The 22320-nt window shown below is 46.6% G+C and overlaps 1 protein-coding gene across 1 annotated transcript in view; it reads right to left on the minus strand.

Annotated features, from left to right (window-relative positions):
* Nucleotides 1-22320, minus strand: part of btbd11b (BTB (POZ) domain containing 11b) — a 113654-nt gene that overhangs the window by 16902 nt on the left and 74432 nt on the right. Inside the window, exons 3-8 of the mRNA XM_080191357.1 lie at nucleotides 9094-9298; nucleotides 7598-7750; nucleotides 5222-5387; nucleotides 3190-3279; nucleotides 1104-1205; nucleotides 371-464 (exon numbers count right to left, since the gene is read on the minus strand). Coding sequence (XP_080047483.1) covers nucleotides 371-464; nucleotides 1104-1205; nucleotides 3190-3279; nucleotides 5222-5387; nucleotides 7598-7750; nucleotides 9094-9298 — 810 coding nt within the window. The remainder of the gene's footprint in view (nucleotides 1-370; nucleotides 465-1103; nucleotides 1206-3189; nucleotides 3280-5221; nucleotides 5388-7597; nucleotides 7751-9093; nucleotides 9299-22320) is intronic.

Genomic DNA, 22320 nt, shown 5'->3' on the forward strand with positions numbered 1-22320 from the left:
GTACAACACTTGGACATATTTCTTTAGTGTGCAGAGAATGGGACCCTTTGTATGTCACTGTGAGCAAGTATAAATGAGTTTGACTGATTATCTGATCATTGTTAGTGTAGCTGTGAGCACATTCAGCATTGTTCAGCCAGTGCTGCCCACTTACGGGTTCACAGACAACAGCAGACATTCTGCAGATAGTGGAACATTCTCTGAACCCCAGGAATCAAACTCTCTCCCAAACCCTTGCAATATGATTAACTCGATGATACAATCTGTGGGATTTCATCATAAACACAAGCATGATTTGAGTTTTGGAGGAACTCACTGTTGATGGATTACCCAGAACACGCGCAATATTCCCGATCCATCAGGCACTCACCGGCCGCAGCTGCCAGCTGTAAGGGTGTCTCAGAGTAATTCTCACCACCTTGTCCAACAGAGCCTTCCACATTCGCTCCGGCATCGAGCAGCAACTGTACACAAGAGGAGAATGTTGTTAGTCGGACATAACTCAGGACTGGGGGGGGGGCGGTGCTGGGTGAGGGTAGCTTATCAACTGCTCGATACTTACACATCCTTTCATCTGCGGGAAATAGAAAGCAAGTAAAGCTTTCAGCCTTTGTGTCGGTATTCCAATACCCAGCAATGTTCTGGAAGTTTACGGACCCATTCATTCCATCAGTAACTGTGTAAACTCCCAGGGCATGATTGGGGTGGAGGAAAAGGTGCCAGGAGAGGGTCAGGCATAGGGGGAGTGGCTCAGGGATGGGGAGGGAAGGGCTCGGGGTGGGGAGGGGGTTGGGGACAGGGAGGGGCTCGGGAGGGTGGGGCTCTAGGGTACGGGGGAGGGGCTATGGTACGGGGGAGGGGCTATGGTACGGGGGAGGGGCTATGGTACGGGGGAGGGGCTATGGTACGGGGGAGGGGCTATGGTACGGGGGAGGGGCTATGGTACGGGGGAGGGGGTTGGAAGTTGGGTTTGAGAGGACAGTACACAGTCTTGGGGCTGGGGGTTTATCTCTGGTGATGACAGGGGATTTTGTTACTGATCAGTGATTGCCTCCTGCAGTTTACAGATCAAGACATTGCATTGACAAAGCGCCTGGAATTACCTGGACTGCTGCTATGTGTCCATGTAGCACGGCCAGCGTCAGGGCAGTCCAGTGCCGTGTCTCCGTGGGGATGGATGGGTATTTGTGTGATGGGCTGGGGACCTGAGGGACACAAAACGGGCTGTCAGTCAGTCAGAGATTACACCAATCACTCCATCTCATGCACAACAAAACAGCAAGAATTCCAAAGGCTCTGATTTTAACTCTCTGTGTGTAAGGCCATGAAGACAACAGGCTCCCGTCATTGACATCGCTGACTTTATTTCACAACCCGACATGGGAGAGGGGTTCAGGAGCTCATGGGGAAGAGCAGAGCAGAAGAAAGGATGAAGTTCCATTGCACATCCTCAGTGCCTTCATCAATCAGTAGCTTTGGAGGTGTATTTCTATTGACAGATGTTACCTGCTGAACTTTGGCAAAAGAGAAGTTCAGCTGATTGGATAGGTCTTTCCATCATTATATTCTGGATAGTCAGAAGCTTTTCCCCAGGGTGGAAGAGTCAATTACTAGGGGGCACAGGTTTAAGGTGCGAGGGGGAAGATATGAGGCAAGTTTATTTACACAGAGACGGGTGGGTGTCTGGAACGTGCTGCCGGGGAGGTAGTGGAAGCGGATGCGATATTGACTTTTAAGGGGCGTCTAGACAAATACATGAATAGGATGGGAATAGAGGGATATGGTCCCTGGTAGGGTAGGAGGTTTTAGTTCAGTCGGGCAGCATGGTCAGTTCAGGCTTGGAAGGGCCGAAGGGCCTGTTCCTGTGCTGTAATTTTGCTTGTTCTTTATTACAACAGTGACCACACTTCAAAAATCCTTCACTGCCCACAAAGTGTTTCAGGACATCCCACTGGTCGGGAAAGGTGTTGTATGAATGAGAGGTTTGCTTTCTTTAAGAACCAGCACGGTGGGCTGAATGGCCTCCATCTTACACTGCAATACACCTGGGCTGACTGTGTACCCGGACTGACGGGGCACACAATAACTGTAAAATCGCTACGAGTGACGGAACACATCTCCAATAATACACAGCAGATCCAAGGGAAAGGCAGAATCTGGCTATCAGAACCTCGAACAATAATGTCAATTAGTCAATACTGATGTTTGGCCCAGCACATGCCAATTATTAGGGCTTCCCAGCAGATCACTGACCTGTTGTTTGAGAAGTATCTCTGAAATTTGGAGCAATTTCTTTCTTTATGATACCGACATATGAAGAGAGACTGAATCTTGGGCTTGTACTCACTGGAATTTAGGAGAGTGAGGGGGGACTTCATAGAAATATATAAATCCTGATGGGAACTGGACAGACTAGAATGCGGGAAGAATGTTCCTGATGTTGGGGAAGTCCAGAACTAGAGGTCACAGTCTAAGAATAAGGGATAAGCCATTCAGGATTGAGATGTGGAAGAACTTCTTCACTCAGAGAGTTGTGAACCTGTGGAATTCTCTCCCACAGAAAGCTGTTGGGGCCAGTTTGTTAGATATGTTCAAGAGGAAGCTGGACATGGCCCTTGTGTTGAAGGGATCAAAGGGTGTGGAGAGAAAGTGGGAGTGGGAGACTGACAGTGCATGATCAGCCCTCATCATATTGAATGGTGGAGCAGGCTTGAGGGGCCAAATGGCCTACTCCTGCACCAGTTGTCTATGTTTCCATGTTTATGCTAAGGAATTACCAACCAATCAACAACCTTCATTTACATGGACCCTTCTGCTTTGTCAAACTTACCAATGTGCTTGCGGCACGTGGAGAGTACTGCAGGGGGGCTGATTTGTTGGGGGGACTGTTTTTTCGGATGAGATGTCAAACCAGGGGCCCCAGGCTTTCCCTCCTGGGTGAACGTGAAAGATTTCAGTGTTGTGTCTCGGGGCAGGGTCATTCCTGGACTGTTTTTATCCCTCAGTCAACACTGCAACAACAGGTTATTTCATCCTCATGCTGCTGTGTGTGGGATCTTGCTGTGCAAGTCTTACCCCCATTACAACAACAAACTGCACTTCAAATGTTACTCATTGGCTGTAACGAGACATAACAGCAGTCAGGAAAGGCGCCATATAAATGCAAGTCGCAACACTTGTTCTCATTACCTCACAGTTGACATCTGCTCCAGCATCCAGCAACATCTGGACCATGGCCTCATCTCCCCTCGCACAGGCGTACATCAGCGGAGTCAGGCCCTGTGTGTTAAACACTCATTATTTACAGATGGTGCAACAGTCAGCTTTCCAATAACCTTACACACGAACCGAAAGCCAAAACACCCACCAACTCCCTCATATCATCTGCTGTTAAAAGCTCTCAAACAACTGGAACCCGTAATTGGCGAGTTTCAAACTTCCAACCAAAGAGAATGATCGTTAAAGATTCCAGCAGCAAAACGGGGGGGAGCACAGTAGCAACATGTGGAACAATAACCACACGTTTATCCACAATATACCACATCGACCCTGCGGATGCCCACTCACTCAGCCTGTCCAAATCCTCCTCACAGCTCAGCCTCCTGCCCAGCTTTGTAACATCTGCAAATTCAGAGTTAATACATTTAGTTCCCTCATCCAGATCATTAATATATATAGTGAATAGCTGAGGTTCCAGGGCCAGTGCCTGTGTTATCCCAGTAATCAGGGCCAGCAATTCGGAAAAAGACCCATTTACTCCAACTCTTTGTTTCCTGTCCATCAACTGATTTTCTATCCATCTCCATACATTACCCCTCGTGTTTCAATTTAATTTGATTTAATATTGTCACACATACTAGCATACAGTGAAAAGTATTATTTCTTGCACGCTATGCAGACAAAGCATACCGTTCATAGAGAAGGAAAGGAGAGAGTGCAGAATGTAGCAGTACATTTCACCCACTACAAACCATCACAACAGGAGAAAAGGCTTCCGATTAGTTAGCAAGTTGACTCTTATTGCCAAGGTGTTCCGTGGATAAAGCAACAGGGAGCTTTAGACTCTCCGAGTTTCTGGGTAATCGGATAAAGGTGCGAGGTTTGGATATATTCCTTCCGTTTGCACAGAATAGATCCCTGAGTCTGCTGCTTCCAGCAAGCACGTTACAAACACGACTGATTATCTTAAATTGGCTGTAGTTGGTGGCTATTAGCGCCTTCAGAAATAATCTTATATTCTGTGAATCTATGATCATTGCAATCATTCTAAGAGGATGGTGCATTCCGTACAATCGGAGGTTACACCAGTTCACGGGCTCCCAAGAAACCTGCCCTTTTTGCAATCTTGTGGAGTCCGTGGACCATGTCTATGCTGAATATCGTAGGCTGCACTCCCTTTTTACTTACCCTAAAAGCCTTTTTGCTGATGTTTCGTTTGCACTTCAGACCCACTCTCCTGATCCAAGGACACCCGGTGCAGAGGGGAAGGCGGAGGAGCTCCTTGTGAACCTGCTCCTGGGCCTGGCTAAAACTTGCCGTAAACAGGTCCAGGCAGGGTGCGACCAAGGGGATTCTCCAAGCTGGTTGTCCGCCCCTCTACTGCAGTTACATTTGTGGCTGGGTGTCCCTGGAGAGGGAGCATGCGGTGTCCGAGGGCACTGTTGAAGACTTCCGTGCCCATTGGGCACTGCAGGGGCTGGGGTGTATTATCAACCCCTTTAATCACATTTTAATTTGATGTTTTAATTTTCCTTTCTACTTTCTTTTTTGTTTCGGACGGTTCCTTTCTATTTGGGGGCTGTCTCTTTTGATCTATCCCTCAGTTAATTTGATTTAGTTTTATTGTTTTGCCAAAGACTGGCAATCGTTCTGAGCGAACGTTGTAAACACAGCTAATTCACTGGATTAATGAAAAACATTTTCAAGGGATATAAATAATGACAGTCAGAGATGCAAGTCACACCAACCTAGGAGCCAATTATATTTCTCAACCAATGGTTTAAACAGCTTTGAATGAGCAACAGCTAACCTCTGATAGAAAATGCTGGAAAACCTCAGCAGGTCTGACAGCATCTGTGGAGAGACAATAGAGCCAACATTTCAAGATTGGATGACCCTTGAGGTTTTCCAGCATTTTCTGTTTCAGATTCCAGCGTCCACAGCATTCTGCTTTTACAATAACTAACCCCTGCTCTGACACACTGCAGCCCACAGTGCTTACCTGCTCACTTCTGGTGTTGATGCCACCAGGTCCCAGGAGGTTAATGGCCTGATTGACCAGGTCGGTCCTGCCACAGTTTAACATGCGGAATCCCAGTCCTTGGCGAAACTTGGCCTCAGTCGCCGCTGCATCCAGTTTTAGAGAGGCACAGAAGCAGTCATCGGCTCTGTGAGAGATAAAGAAGCCAATTCATGAGGTGAACGGTAACACCACCTTTGTAAAATTGGACCAGAGGAGAGGCTGAATAAACTAGGCTTGTACTCGTTGGAGTTTAGAAGAATGAGGGGAGATCTCATTGAGACGTATAAGATGATGAATGGGATGGATAGGATAGAGGTGGAGAGACTCTTCCTGCTCAGAAAGGACAGTAGAACTAGGGGGCACAGCCTCAAAATAAAGGGGGGGCGGTTTAGAACGGAGTTGAGGAGGAACTTCTTCACTCAAAGGGTGGTGAATCTCTGGAATTCTCTGCCCGTTGAAGTGGTGGAGGCTGCCTCGCTAAATGTTTTTAAGACACGGGTTGATGGGTTTTTGATAAGAGAGGGGATTAAGGGTTATGGGGAGAGGGTGGGAATGTGGAGCTGAGCCACAACAGATCAGCCATGATCTTATTGAATGGCGGGGCAGGCTCGAGGGGCCAGATGGCCTACTCCTGCTCCTATTTCTTATGTTCTTATGTTAAATCCAGAGATCATCTGATCAAAGTCCCACTAAAGCACATTGTGATGTTTAGTGCAATAATTCCAGTAATTTGGGAATTGGTTGTTGAAACACCCACAAAATCCTTCCCATTGGCATGTATGTGACTCTCATTACCCTTAGAAACAGCAATAACTACAATCGTAGCAGCTTCTGCCATATCCCAAATACTCCATTGACAAGGATATCCATCTGTTTTCTTTCCTCCTTTTCTGTTGCCTCTGTCCCTTCCGACTCTCCGTGTCTGTTTTTCCTTTAAATCTTTCTCTCCATTTTCTCACTCCACCCTTCTGGTCTGAATTCACCCTCTTCTGTCTCCTTCCCTACTTCTCCCTCATGCTCCCTCATACACAATTCCCTGTGTGTATTAAGAAATACTCTGCATTTCTGCTTTTCTTACCGAAATGGATTCACATTTTTCACATTATATTTCATTAGCTATGTTCTTGCCCATTCAATGAGTTTGAATCCCCTTGATGCCTCTTTGCAGCTTCCTCACAACTCACACTCCTACTCTGTTTGGTGCCATCAGCAAACTTGGAAATATTACATTTGGTCCACACATCCAAATCACTGACGTGGACTGTGAAATCTGGGATCCAAGCACTGATCAGTGTAGTCCCTCACCAGTCACAGCCTGCCAATGTGGAAACAATCCATTTATTCCTACTCACTGTTTCTGTCCATTAACCAATTCAATCCAGGCCAGTACATTACCCCAATCTCACCCTGATTTTGTTTAATAACCTCTTGTGCAAGTCCTTTCGAAAGTCATCTGAAAATCCAAATCCTCTAGTTCCCCCTCATCCATTTTGTTAGTTACATCTCAAAAAGCTCCAAAGGTTTTGTCAAAAGTGATTTATCCTTTCAAAGATCCATGTTGACTCTGTCCAATCCCACCATTATTTCCTAAGTTTCCAATAATCAAAACCTTTACTCTAGATTCAAGCTATTTCCTAATTACTGATGTCAGACTAACAGGTCTGTAATTCTGCAGGGTTAGATTTGGGGCCTTGGGATCAGAGTTTTGGGATTGGGATGTTGCAATTGGAATGTCGGGATCGGGACGTTGGGATTGAGGCACTGGGGTCAGGATTTTGGGACTGGAATGTTGGGATTGGAGGGTTGAGATTGGAATATTGGGGTTGGGGTGTTGGGATTGGAATGTTGGGATCGGGGCATTGGGATTGGGTGTTCGGATCAGAATGTTGGGATTGGGGCGTTGAGATTGGAATGTTGGGATCGGGGCATTAGGGTTGGGGCGTTGGAATCAGAATGTTGGGATTGGGATGTTGGGAGTGGAGCATTGAGATTGGAATATTGGGGTCGGGGCATTGAGATCGGGGTGTCGGGATTGGAATGTTGGGATCGGGGCATTGGGATCAGGGCGTTGGGACTGGAATGTTGGGATCGGGGCATTAGGGTTGGGGCGTTGGAATCAGAATGTTGGGATTGGGATGTTGGGAGTGGAGCGTTGAGATTGGAATATTGGGGTCGGGGCACTGAGATCGGGGCGTTGGGATTGAGACATTGGGATCAGGATGTTGGGATCGGGGCGCTGGGACTGGGGCATTGGGATTGGAATGTTGGGGTCAGGGCTTTGGGTTTGGGACATTGGGATTGGAATGTTGGAATTGGAATGTTGATTGTTAGTTGAGTTTGAAGGTACAGTCGTACTTTAACTGGCGAGGTTCACAGTCGACCCCGGGAAGCAGGAGCCGGGCAGCTTGTCGAACATCGTCACTGTCGATGGAGAAACTCCTGCGGTGCTCGGCATGGGCCACAGCCACTCGGATCCACTCCATCAACGGTGGCTGTACCAGGAACGGCCTGCAGGTGACAGCACAGCCTTACTGTGTGAAACCTCACTCAAACTTATCACACAAACACTCTGACACGATTTGACAATCAGACGGCCCACAGTCACATATCCCACAGTGCTCACATCCAATAAAGAACTTTTACAGTGCAGGCAACTACACAGGAAGATCCAACAAATAGTAAATGTGGTGAATGACCAGTTAACCTGATTTCGGGTTAGACGAATGTTGGCCATGAGAGAAGAATTAACTCCTCGCTCCTCTTCCGATAGTCTCGAGGGCTTTTCACACCCACCTGGGATGGCACACAGAGCCCTTCTTTCATGACTCACCAGAGAGATGGCACCTCTGGCAGTGTGGCACTCCCTCAGTACTACACCGCCAGTGTCCGTATGGATTATCTGCTGAAGTCTCTGGAGTGAGACTTTCTAACCTTCCGACTGGGATAGGAGTGGGACTTAGCGAGCTGAAATTCTTAGTGAACGGAAAGGCCAGTTACCTGATGCAGGTCAATAGCCCAGAACTGATTTGCCACCTGAGAGGTCTGATCCCATTCATATTTTTGACACTCTACAAGGTTTGGGTGTTTTAATTTGGAACTCAAGCTGATGCACGATTCTCAACTTAAACTGAAAACACTAGTGTGTATAAGGCACGCAAAACCAAACATTCGTAGGCACTACGGACAGCACGGTGGTACAGTGGGTTAGCACTGCTGCCTCACAGCGCCAGGGAGCTGGTTCAATTCCCGTCGTGAGTCACTTCTGCGCGGAAGCTGCATGTTCTCCCTGTGTCTGTGTGGGTTTCCTCTGATTTCCTCCCACACTCCCAAGATGTGCGGTTAGGTGGATTGACCTTAGTGTCTGGGGGGATTAGCAGGGTAAATATGTGGGGTTACGGGAATAGGGTCCGGGTGGGATTGTGGTCGGTGCAGACTCGATGGGCCGAATGGCCTCCTTCTGCACTGTAGGGATTCTACGGTTCTAAAAAAAAAATCAACCTTTGTTTCTATTGGTGTCTGAGCATTCTGTCCCTCCAATGGCTGGTAACAGCGTGAGGGAGAGGACTGACTGGGGTTGGACTGAGGCAGCTGGATTGATATCAGTGCCAGATGCAGCAGCGATCTCTCCGGCTCACCTCTCTGTACTGGTTCGGTCCCTGGCAACCATCAGAAGACTGACTGCCCACCCAGTAATATTCACGGCTCCGTCAGATTAGACACCGACTGAGGCAGTCCTCAGATACAACAGGGCTGAGCGGATTTGCAAAGGAAACTGAGATTGTGTATTAGTTGCCTGGTGTGAGTGAAGCTGACGTTAGTGGTGTTGGGGAGGCTCCAGCCGCACTCTGTACCTCTCTGTGGTCAGGTTCACTTTAGACGGCTCCACGTTCGGGTTTTCCCACTCCATCTGTGGACAGTGCATGAAGTAGCAGAGCGTGTAGAGTGCCTCGGACTCCCAGTGCAGTGGCCCCTGTTTATAATGGACAGGAGTACCGTTCCCACACTGGATCCACTTCAGCGGCTGCAGATGGTGCATTGCCCGGGAAACCAGGTCACCTGTGGAGCAGATGGAGAGGTGAAGTCAACCTCACGCGTCCAAAACCTTCAGCTAAAAAGGAGTCACGTGGTGGTAGTTTACTACGTTTAGCCGAAGCAGGAAACCTTCAGCCCAATCTAACACTCCTATCCATATTAACAAAGAACAAAGAACAACACAGCACGGGAAACAGGCCCTTCGGCCCAACGAGCCCGCGCCGCCGTCCTACTATCTCAGTGACCTATTCATGATTTTAGTCTACGTCTAACGTGCGAGGATCAGGGAGGTCCAATATAGGGATAATTTAGTACCCAATCAATCAGCCTAAAAGCACATCTTTGGGGGATGTGGGAGGAAACCGGAGCACCCGGAGGAAACCCACGCAACCACGGGGAGAACGTGCAAACTCCCACAGACACAGGCCCAAATCCATGTGTCCGCACAGCAACAGAGATAGTCTCTGAGCTGTCATGTTGCCCTCGAGATGGTCCAGTTTAAGCACACTAACGACATGAAGCAATAGGCAACTCCCGAAGCAACATCCAAGAGCAGCCCACTACAACCTGCCGCCTGCATGCCCCTTGCTGGACTTAAATGCCTGTGGAGACAAAAAAATTCATTATTAAACAGGCAAAGACTAACATTCCTGAGGCAAAATGTATTCCCAAGCCTACAATGTTCAGTAAGGCCTACTATATCCCCCTATATGTAGCCCGCTCATATGGCTGTCTAAGTGACTCTTAAACAACCCTAGCGTGCCTGCTTCCACCACCTTACTTGGCAGTGCATTCCACACCCCCACTACCCTTTGCGTGAAAAACTGCCCTCTAATATTTGTCTTATACCTAGCCCCCCTCACCCTAAGCCCGTGACCCCTCGTTCTATCCATTCTATCCGTTCTATTCATATTAGAATGTAAACGGTGACAACTTCGTATTGGATGTAATGTGACCAGTGGTGACAAGCTGTAAGGGTCAGCTGACCCAGTAAACCATGGAACCAATTACAGAATAATGTGACGGTCAGCTGATTCACTATAAATAAGAACCTGTTGGGAATTGTGAGAGACCTGGATTGGCCCAAGGCGAGGCCCCGAGTTTGGAGTAATGAAGTTTCTTTATTAAACCCTTTCTTTGATTTATAAGGTGGAGTAAGTTTTATTATGTTTTTATTGCCTCCATTTGAAGAGTTCCTTCTGAGGAAACAATCCACATAGGAAAGGAGTAGGCCATTCAGCCCGGTCCACCTTCAATACAATCACGGCTGATCATCCACTTCAAACGGCTTTTTGTCCGCACTATTTCCATATCTCTTCATGTCATTGGTATTTAGAAATCTCTGTTTTAAAAGCACTCAGTGACTGAGTTTCCACAGGCTCCTGGGATAGAGAATTCCAAAGATTTACAACCCTCTGAATCTGAGGAATTCACTCCCCCAGTGTATGGTGGATGTCAGGACATTGAGTAAATTTAAGGAAGAGATGGAGAGATTTTTAAATTAGTAATGGGTTTGAAGGGTTATGGAGAACAGATGGGAAAGTGGAGATGGGGGCAAGATGAGATCAGCCATGATGGTATTGAATAATAGGGGCTGACTGGCCTGATCCTGCTCCTAGCTCTGCCTGTTGACCCTCCAGCTACAAGGAAACACCCGTATCATAGAACATCGAACACTACAGCACAAACAGGCCCTTCGGCCCACAAGTTGCACCGATCACATCCATACCTACCAAGCCATAGAACTATCTGTAACTCCCAATCCCAATAAATCCCATATAATCATCCAGAAGTCTTTTAAAAGACCCCAGCGAGTTCGCCCCTACCACCAGCGATGGCAGCCGATTCCATTCACTCACCACCCTCTGAGTGAAAAACTTACCCCTGACATCTCCTCTGTACCTGCTCCCCAGCACCTTAAACCTGTGTCCTCTCGTAGCGACCATTTCAGCCCTGGGAAATAGCCTCCGAGAATCCACCCTATCTATTCCTCTCGACATTTTATAAACCTCTATCAGGTCACCTCTCAACCTTCATCTCTCCAGGGAGAAGAGACCGAGGTCCCTCAACCTATCCTCATAAGGCATGCCTCCCAATCCAGGCAACATCCTTGTAAATCTCCTCTGTACCCTTTCAATAGCTTCCACATCCTTCCTGTAGTGAGGCGACCAGAACTGCGCACAGTACTCCAAGTGGGGCCTGACAAGGGTCTTATAAAGTTGCAGCATTACCTCTCGACTCCTAAACTCAATCCCTCGATTAATGGAGGCCATTAACATTAATGTATCATTAACAGCAAAATCTTCCGACCATCAATTAGCCATTTCAGGGAAAATCACAGACCCACTCCTCACACAAAGTGGGCGCCTGATCCCCACCTGACCACGAGAGGGGGAAACCCCTGCCCTGTATTGTCAGCGCCTCAGTTATGGCTTCTGTAAGCGAAGTGGTTGTTGTTACTCAGTCTCCAGGTTCAAAGAGGCACCAACAGGATATTATCATCCATTAACTGGAAATCCCAGTCACAGTCAGCAGGGGTTAGAATAACAGTCAATGGAGTAAAGAATCGTCTGAAACAGAATAATATTCTTTCTGTTCCTCATTTTGGCTTCTTAATACTTTCTCTTCCCAACTGTAAGCTTCTTTGATTATTGTCATTAAATAACAACTCTGATTCAATATTGCTGAAAAAAAGAGACATGTTGCTGAAGTTTTCCATCTTGTACTCATCAAGACCATTACAAAAATGCCGCATTTTTAACTACCACAATTTACACTGCAATTGTTTGAAATTTGGTATTACAGAATCACAGAGGTTTACAGCATGGAAACAGACCCTTTGGCCCAACTTGTCCATGCTGCCCTTTTTATTTAACCACTAGGCTAGTCCTCTTGTGTTTGGCCTGATGAGTGCAAGACAAAAAGCTTCAGCGACTCATCTCTCCTTTCAACAATGTTAAATTGTTGTGCGGAGAAATAATAAATTAGCAATTCATGGGTAAGGAAAGAGGAACAGGGGAACAAGGAGATAGTTTTTAGACAGATAGTCCTGAAGGCCTCCTGTCCTATTGTAAAAATCTGTCCTTTGGCAAATGAAATAGCAAACAGGAGAGAGAAATGAAAAGAAGCAGGTGTGGGGAGATGTTGAATGGTGCTACAACAGTGAGTGAGATTTGTTCTGTCAGAATGACATCTCGGAGGACTCTACCCCTCGTGCGAACCTGAGGTGTGGACTGTGGTTTGAGGGGTTAACTTGTTTCTCACCAAGGGCAAGAGCATCCATCATCTCCCTCCCCACAAAGTCTATTTTCAGAATATCCTGCCCAGAATCCTGGCCTGTATCTCAATGGTTCACAGATGTTTCAGTCCCTAAAACACATGCACAATCTGGCAGCCGACAGTTTAAATTCTCACAGATGTTCGCCGATAATACAAACCAATAATTATAGGCATTTATCACACCATCAAATACAGAGTGTGGGGACAGTGAGTCACACGTCAAACACACAAATCACACAGTGGTAACTTGAGGGGTCGAATCCATCCTTGGGATGTGAGTGTCACTGGCATTACGCATCCCGAGTGCCCTGAGAAGGTGGCGCTGAGGTTGAGCTGCTGAGTGAATTGCTAGTGCCAATTCAGAGGTCAGTTAAGAATTAACCACATCACTGGAGTCATGTATAGTCCAGACCGAGTAAGTTTGCTTTCCTAAAGGGCATTTGTGAAGCAGTTTGGGTTTTCACAACATTGCGACAACTTGATAAGAAACCCCAAAGTATGTTATAGAAACTAGAAGCAGGAGTAGGCCATTTGGCCCTTCGAGCCTGCTCCACCATTCATTATGATCATGGCTGATCATCAAATTCAATATCCTGATCCTGCCTTTCCTCCCATATCTCTTTAGCTCCAAGAGTTGTATCTAATTTCTTCTTGAAATCACACTATGTTTTGGCCTCAACTACACTCTATGGTGGTAAATTCCACACATTCACCATCCTGTGAGAGAAGAAATTTCTCCTCACCTCAGTTCTAAAAGGTTTACCCCTTATCCTCAAACTATGACCCTTAGTTCTGGACTTCCCCCACCACCAGGAACATTCTTTCTGAAACCACCCTATTTAACCAAGTTAGAATTTTATAAGTTTCTATGCAATCCCCTCTCACTCTTCTAAACTCCAATGAATATAATCTTAACCGACTTAGTCTCTCCTCATGTGAGACCTGCCAAACCAGGAATCAGTCTGGTAAACCTTCACTGTACTCCCTTTATAGCAAAGACATCCTTCCTCAGATAAGGTCAACAAAACCATACACAATACTCCAGGTGTGACCTCACCAACACCCTATACAATTGCAGCAAGACATCCCTATCCCTCTACTCAAATCCCCTCACTATGAAGGCCAACATACCATTTGCCTTTTCTACATGCCTGCTGTACCCGCATGCTTACTTTCAGCAACTGATGCACAAGGATTCCAAAGTCTTGTTGAGTATCCATTGAGTTATGAAGTTGGACTAGTTTTTCTATTTAGGCATTACAAAATGGGAGCTTTTATAAGTAAACTTTATTTAACGATACAGTTTAACTATAACAAATGAATTGGCTTAACTTCCACCAATTGAAATAATTAAACATTGCCTGCTGTTCTGTAATTACTTCAATCAGGCCATTGAGGTTGGCCTATTGGAGTATGAACTTCTGATTAAGGATCCAATTGATGGGCCAATCAGGGAGTCTTTTCCTTGTATTTAACTGGGAGTGTCAGTTCCTCTGGCACTCCTGAAGGTTGACTGCTGGCAATGTGTGCACTGCTGTTAGAGTTTGTAAATAAAGGGATTGTGGTGAAAGGACCTCTGCCTCCAAAGACTTATTGCAGTTCACAAATTACAAAGGGTCGGGTTTCTCTCATTGCTCCTCTATCCTGCTTGCCATTTAATATGGTGACGGCTGATACTCCACCTTAATGCCACTTCCGCACCAAATTCCAATACCCCTTGATTTCCTTCCCACCCACCAATTTACTAAATATACCTTGACTGAGAATCCCAAAGACTTGGAAATCGCTGTGTGAACAAACTTCTCTTCAACTCTAAATAGTCGCCTCCTTAACCTGAACTGTGAACCGTGCCCGTCATTCCCCCTGCACCCCACCCCGTACTCGATTCCCTAGCCAGGGAAACAAGCTCTCAGCACCTACCCTATTGAACCGACTCAGACCCTGGTGTGTTTCAATGAGACTGTCTCTCGTTCTTCTAAACTCCAGAGAGTAAAGGCCCAATTTACTGAGCCTCCACTCAACCCTTGCTGCATTTGCTCTCAGGTGAGTACTTCCTGCCTTAGGTACAGGGTGGCTAAAACCGGACACAATACTCTGAGTGCAGTCACTTGTAACATTCTTCTGAAAATCATGCCTGCTGGTTGCTGGGTCAGCGGGGGGACACTGCGATTGTACATTGATGGGCAATGCAGAGTTCATCCAAGTTTCAGGATGTGCTCTTGACTGCATTGGCTCAGTGAACAATAGACACCTGTCTGCATTGTGGCACAGGCACATGGGGCCACAGGGGGACGGGGGGTAAAGGGGGAGGGGGAGACAGGTGGAGAGAAAGAGAGACAAGGACTGGGGGGGATGGACAACGACAGGGACGCAGGAAGATAAGGGCTGGGGAGTGGGGGATAGGCCACAGAGAGGCGAGGGGGAGAGATAGGGTGTGGGGGGGGGGACAGGGTGTGGGGGGGACAGGGCCACAGGGAGACGGGGTAAGGGGGGAGATAGGGTCGAGGATGGGGAGACAGGGGTGAGAGGGAGACCACAGGCGGTAGAAGCAGCAGATAGACTCTCAGGGGTGGGACAGTTTCAGGAGGTCGAGATGAAGTTGAAGCAGTTGGGTGTTAGGCAAATCGATCCAGTTCCACAGTGACAGAGCAATTATAGACCAGATACATGGTAATGCTGAAGGAAGTGGTTAACACAACGGAATGACCACAGCCACTCAATTCACTCAACCTAAACGATATGAACTGGTTAAAGGAAGAGAAGTTTAATGAAGCATTGCGATGGAGACACAGATACACAAACACTGGGAAATAGATGATTCAGCGGAATAATGAGGGACTTGGCTCACCTTTTGTATCTATTTTGAAGGCAGGAGGGTCAGTTGGATTTACTCAAAGTTTGAATCTGCCAAGGTTCAGCAAGGAGTTTGACTGTCTCCTTCCAACAGAGAGAGACTCGCTGGCCAAGAAGTTACAGAAGAATTGCTATTATTTTCCAGCTGTTCCTTTTTGCTTGTGCAGAGGTATCAAGCGCGGAAATGGGAACAGCGGCTGTGAATCGAGCGTGCTAAACACTTTCTAATCACCAGCGTCAGGGAAACGGTGACTTCTTTTCCCCAAAGACCACTGGAGGTGGGAAGCCAAGAACACCTCAGATGAAGCAACAAGAGCCTGCGTGTGACAGACTCACAGTCAGCCTTGTGAAGTGAACAGTGGTAAATTGACTGGGTTCCAAATTAACTCACTGAGCGAAACTGGGGCTCTCATTAACAGTCTGTGTATGTGAGGGACATGGGAAGAAATCTATTTGATGCTGTAATGTTTAGATATATCTACACCATACCAGCTTCACTCTGGGCTAGTGAGCTGTGTCTCTAAGCCACACGGGTATGAGTAATGAGGGAGGGCAGCAGGTTAGAACACCGAACATTGCTGCTGCCGGCTTCAAGTGGAAGTTAAACAATCCCATGGCACAATTAGAAGGAAGTTGCTAGTGTCCTGGCCAACATTCCTCCTTCTTACATCACCAGATGGGTGAATTGATCAAACACCTCATTGTCTCGGTGTGTACCTCTTCCCAATGTTACAGCACAGAAAGAGGCCATTCAGTCCTCTGTGCCTCTGCCAGCTTTCAGAAAGTGATACAGTCCCAATCTCTGACCCCACAGACAACCATTCACACAGGCTTATCACCTTTCCTTGTAAAAGCTGCTCAGGTTTCTACTCCTGTTTTGGCTGCAAATTCCACATCCCAACAAGCCTCCTGTGAATGAAATTCTCTCCCCCTCTCACGGCAGTTTATGGCCTTGAGGCACAGACTCACCAAGTATAGGAGAATCTAAAATTAGAGGGCAAAGGTTTAAGGGGAGAGACACAGAAGTGTCCAGAGGGGCAACAGAAGATGGTGGGTGTCTGGAACAAGCTGCCAGAGGTGGTAGTAGAGACAGGTACAGTTTTGTCTTTTAAAAAGCATTTAGACAGTTACATGGTTAAGATGGATACAGAGGGATATGGGCCAAATGTGGACAATTGGGACTAGCTTTAGGATTTTAAAAAAAGAGCAGCATGGACAGGTTGGGCTGAAGAGCCTGTTTCCATGCTGTAAACCTCTCTGACACCAATTCGTGGAAATCAATTTCTCCTAATTGTTTGATCAAAACATTTAATGATTTTGCCAAATGAGAACAATCACAGTCATTCCTCAAATCTAAACGCCTTCATCCCTGCAATCGACTCAGTAAATCTCGTCTGCACCTTGATTTGATTTATTATTGTCACATGTATTAGTATACAGTGAGGAGTATTGTTTCGTGTGTGCTGTACAGACAAAGCGTACCGTACATAGAGAAGGAAAGGAGACAATGCAGAATGTAGTGTTACAATCATAGCTAGGGTGTAGAAAAAGATCAACTTAATATGAAGTAGGCCCATTCAAAAGTATGACAGCAGCAGGGAAGAAGCTATTCTTGAATCGTGACCTCAGACTTTTGTATCTTCCCAACAGAAGAAGGTGGAGGAGAGAATGTCCGGGGTGCACGGGGTCCTTGATTATTATGGCTGTTTTTCTGAGGCAGCGGGAAGTGTAGACAGAGTCAATGGATGGGAGGCTGGTTTGAGAGATCGCCTTGCCTTCTCCATGGCCTTGACATCCTTCCTAAAGTGCGAGTGATCAGCCTCGGGGCAGCTCCTGTGCTCATTTCTTCCCGAGTTGTGCTTTGGCACTTTCCTCTTCCATTGCTACTACTTGCAACTTCAGTGAGTAATATAACGAAGAAAGAGAGTCCATCGGGTGGTTTCCTGCTGCTTTCTTCACGTGCGCTTAAAGGCAACATAAGTCTTCTTTCAGAAGGATCTTCCTCTGCCTGGAAGTAACCATTGTTCCGCGAGATTCCAGCTCTTCCACCACCGAAAAATCACAGGTTCCGCTGTTGGCCAAGACTCCGTGATCCTGAGTATGTGATGACTTCAATCAGCCTTGGGTTGGCCTATTGGAGTGTGAACTCCCTGATTACGGATCCAATTGATGGGCCAATCAGGGAGTCTTTGCCTTGTACTTAACCGAGAGTGTCAGTTCCTCTGGCACTCCTGGAGGTAGACTGCTGACTGCGAGCACTCAGTGCACTGCTGTTAGAGTTTGTACATGAAGGTTCTTTGGCAAAGGGACTTCTACTTCTGAAGACTTATTACAAGTATCAGCCCCTTGCCTGGGCCTGAGACAAATCACAAAATAGCAGGGATTATCCACCCCTTGAGGTCTCAAAAGACCCTGTTAACCGACTTGTGGCTGATTCTTAAGTGCCCTCTGAAATGGTGTGGCAAGCCGCTCAGTTTAAGGGTAGTTAGGGATGGCCAACAGAAGTTGGCCTTGCCAGCAATGCCCACATCCCATGGTCGGTGCAGGCTTGGAGGGCCGGAGAGCCAGCTCCTGTGCTGTCATTTGCTTTGTTCTTTGAAAGAATAAAAAAATCTTCCTAAAGGCACCCAGAACTGGACTTTCCATTATTGAGACATAATCAGTTGTCTGTACATTACCTGTCCATTACATTGTGTTGTCTTAACATTACCCTTTTGCTTTTCAAGTCTGTGGCCCTATTTATAAAACCTTGGATTTTTACAAACATTTGAATTAGGAGCAGATCATAAAATTGCTACAGTACAGAAGGAGGTTATTTGGCCCATCGAGTCTGCACCGACCACAATCCCATCCAGGCCCTATTCCCATTACCCCACATATTTACCCTATCATGGCTGATCTGGTACTAACCTCAAATCTGCACCCACCTACCCCAATAACCTATCACTCCTGGCCTACCAAGTATCTGACGAAGGAGCAGTGCTCCAAAAGCTAGTGGCATTTGTTACCAAATAAACCTGTTGGACTTTAACCTGGTGTTCTGAGACTTCCTACTGTGTTTACCCCCTGTCCAACACCAGCATCGCCACATCAGAACACTGAATGCAGGAGTTAGGTCATCTTGTTGAAGTTGCACAAGGCATTGATAAGGCCACACTTGGAATATTATATACAGTTCTGGTCACCCTAATATAGAAAGGATATTCTTAAACTAGAAAGAGTGCAGAAGACTAGGATGCTACTAGAACCTGATGGTTTGAGCTATGAGGAGAGGCTGGATAGACTGGGAGTAAATTTCTCTGGAGCGTAGGAGGCTGAGGGGTGATCTTATAGAGGTCTATAAAATAATGAGGATCACAGATCAGCTAGGTAGTCAATACCTCTTCCCAAAAGTAGGGGAGTCTAAAACTAAAGGACATAGGTCCAAGGTGAACGGGGAGAGATACAAAAGGGTCCAGAGTATTTTTTTCACGCAGAAGGTGGTGAGTGCCTGGAACAAGCTGCCAGAGGTAGTAATAGAGGTGGGTACAATTTTATCTTTTAAAAAGTGTTTAGACAGTTACATGGGTAAGATGGGTATAAGAACATAAGAACATAAGAAATAGGAGCAGGAGTAGGCCATCTAGCCCTTCGAGCCTGCCCCGCCATTCAATAAGATCATGGCTGATCTGTCGTGGCTCAGTTCCACTTTCCCGCCCTCTCCCCATAACCCTTAATCCCCTCTCTTATCAAAAACCCATCAACCCGCGTCTTAAAAATATTTAGCGAGGCAGCCTCCACCACTTCAACGGGCAGAGAATTCCAGAGATTCACCACCCTTTGAGTGAAGAAGTTCCTCCTCAACTCCGTTCTAAACCGCCCCCCCTTTATCTTGAGGCTGTGCCCCCTAGTCCTACTGTCTTTTTTGAGCGGGAAGAGTCTCTCCACCTCTATCCTATCCATCCCATTCATCATCTCATACGTCTCAATGACATCTCCCCTCATTCTTCTAAACTCTAACGAGTACAAGCCTAGTTTATTCAGCCTCTCCTCATAGCTCAACCCCCTCAACTCCGGTATCAGCCTAGTAAACCTCCTCTGCACTCCCTCCAAGGCCAAAATATCTTTGCGCAGGTGCGGCGCCCAAAACTGCACACAGTACTCCAGCTGCGGCCTCACCAATGCCCTATACAGCTGCAGCAAGACCTCCCTACTTTTATATTCAATCCCCCTCGCTATGAAGGCCAGCATCCCATTCGCCTTCCTGACCACATGCTGCACCTGCAAGCTGGGTTTTTGCGACTCATGCACAAGGACCCCGAGGTCCCTCTGCACAGTCTTTTGGCCAAATGCAGACAATTGGGACTATGTTAGGGCAGCATAGACAAGTTGGGCCGAAGGGCCTGTTTCCATGCTGTAAACCTCTATGACTGCCTTAGAAATACTCAACGCGTATGTCCACCATCTTCTCAGGAAGAAAATTTCAAAGTCCATGACCCTTAGAGAGAAAAAAAACTCACCTCATCTCGGTTTTAAATGAGTGACCCTTTATTTTTAAACAGTGACCCCTCTTCTAGATTCTCCCACAAGAGGAAACATCCTTTCCACACTGACCCTGCCAAGAGCCTTCAGGATATTATGTCTTTCAATCATAACATTCAGAGATATGGGACAAGCGCAGGAAAATGGGATTAGCGCACCTTTAGTGAAAGTTATTGTAGGTGCAGGCTCAGTGGGCTGAAGGGCCTGTTTTGCATTGTATGACTGTAAATCACCTCTTACTCTTTTAAACTTTTTTTTTAAAACTTCATCAACTAGTTTCCACTTTGCAACATTTGTGTACTTTGGCTGTTCCTTTCCTTTGAAAGTTTCACAGTGTAATGCATTTTCCTTCCCCTTAATCGCACACCAAAAATGCATCATTTTACAATTTCCCATTCAAATTAATCCAGCGTCTAACTGTCGGGTTGACCAGCCTGAATATAACTTCCCTTTACAATCCTATCCAGACAATGTTATGCTCCATATAACTCCACAATGCCACCTGAGAATTTCAAAGTCATCCCGATATTTAAATCCAGATCATTTGGAGCATTGCTCACAACCCTGAGCGACATAGAATAGAATTCATAGAATCCCAACAGTATAAAAGGAGGCCATTCAGCCCATCAAGTCTGTACTAACCAAATCCCATCCAGACCTCATTTCTGTAATCTCACACGTTTAGCCTGCCTATCCCCCTTACACTAGTGTCAATTTAGCACGACCTATCCTGCACATCTTTGGAGTGTGGGAGGAAACCGGAGCACCCAGAGAAAACCCACGCCAACACGGGGGGAAACAGACAGTGACCCAAGCTGGGAATCGAACCCGAGTCCCTGTGAGGGGAGTGCTAGAGGAACTGACGCTCTCAGTTAAATACAAGGCAAAGACTCCCTGATTGGCCCATCAAATGGACCTGTCATCAGGGAGTTCACACTCCAATAGGCCAACCCAAGGCTGATTGAAGTCATCACATACTCAGGATCACGGAGTCTTGGCCAACAGCGGAACCTGTGATTTTTCGGTGGTGGAAGGGCTGGAATCTCGTGGGACAATGGTTGCTTCCAGACACAGGAAGATCCTTCAGAAATAAGACTTATGTTGTCTTTAAGCACGCATGCAGAAAGCAGCAGGAAACCGCCCAGTAGACTCTCTTCGTTATATTACTCACTGAAGTTGCAAGTAGTAGCAATGGAAGAGGAAAGTGCCAAAGCACAACTCGGGAAGAAATGAGCACAGGAGCCGCCACTAACCACCGTGCCGCTAATGACATGATTGGTTCTCAGGAAAGTAGGAACAGGAGGAGGCCATTCAGCCCTTTGAATCTGTCCACCACTAAGGCAGCTGGAGGAATTTAAAGTCAGTTCATTAATAAATCCTGGCCGAGACAGCATCAATCCCACTTACTCTTGCAGTCCTTGCATTTGGTAATGAATCAAAGATAACTTAACCTATAGTCATCCAGAAATGCCTTGCTATCTCCTCTGGTGTTTTTTAAAATCTGTATTTGGGATGTGGGCGTCGCTGGTTAGATCAGCATTTATTGCCCCTCCCTAACTGCCCTTGAGAAGGTGCTGGTGAGTTGCCTACAACTGAGACTCTCGCTTGGCTAGTTCAGAGGGATGTTAAGGATCAACCACATTGCAGTGGGTCTGGAGCCACAGGTGGGTCAAGTTTCTTCTCCTAAAGAGCCTTAATGGATCAGGTAGGTTATTATGACAATGCTTCACAATGATTATGAAAGAGTCCAGCTTTTTATTTCAGATTTATTAACGAAACCTAGCAGCAGCAATGGGATTTGAACCCCTGTCCCCAGATTAATAGCCCAGTGACACTTTGCTGCTACTCCCAGTGTGTTATCGAGTTGCCCCTGAAACAACTTGAGGGCAATTTTACAGTAAAACATCCTCCTTCACTCCAACAGGAGAAACATTGAGGATGGGGCGGCACAGTGGTTAGCACTGCTATCTTACAGTGCCAGGGATCTGGGTTCGATTCCCAGCCTGGGTCACTGTGTGGAGTTTGCACCTTCTCCCCATGTCTGCGTGGGTTTCCTCCTGCGGTTCAAAGATGTGTAGCTTAGGTGGACTGGCCAGGCTAAATTGGCTCTTAGTATCCCAAGATATATTGGGTTCGGGGAATTAGCAGGGTAAATACATGAGGTTATGGGGATAGGGCCTGGGTAAGAGTCGATGCTGACACAGTGGGCCGAATGGCCTCTTTCTGCACTATCAGGATTTTGTGATGAATTCAATGAACAACACGACTGTGATAATTTCTGACGCCAAGTTGGTGACAAACACAATTCAAACTTTGAAATCTGAGGCTTGATGCATGAAAGGTATGTTTGCATTAATAAAGTCTCAGAAATTAAAGCATTGTTTACACACTTG

This window comes from Carcharhinus amblyrhynchos, chromosome 6 (genome assembly GCF_965287045.1).
Source record: "Carcharhinus amblyrhynchos chromosome 6, sCarAmb.v2.hapA, whole genome shotgun sequence".
In the NCBI taxonomy this organism is placed as follows: domain Eukaryota; kingdom Metazoa; phylum Chordata; class Chondrichthyes; order Carcharhiniformes; family Carcharhinidae; genus Carcharhinus; species Carcharhinus amblyrhynchos.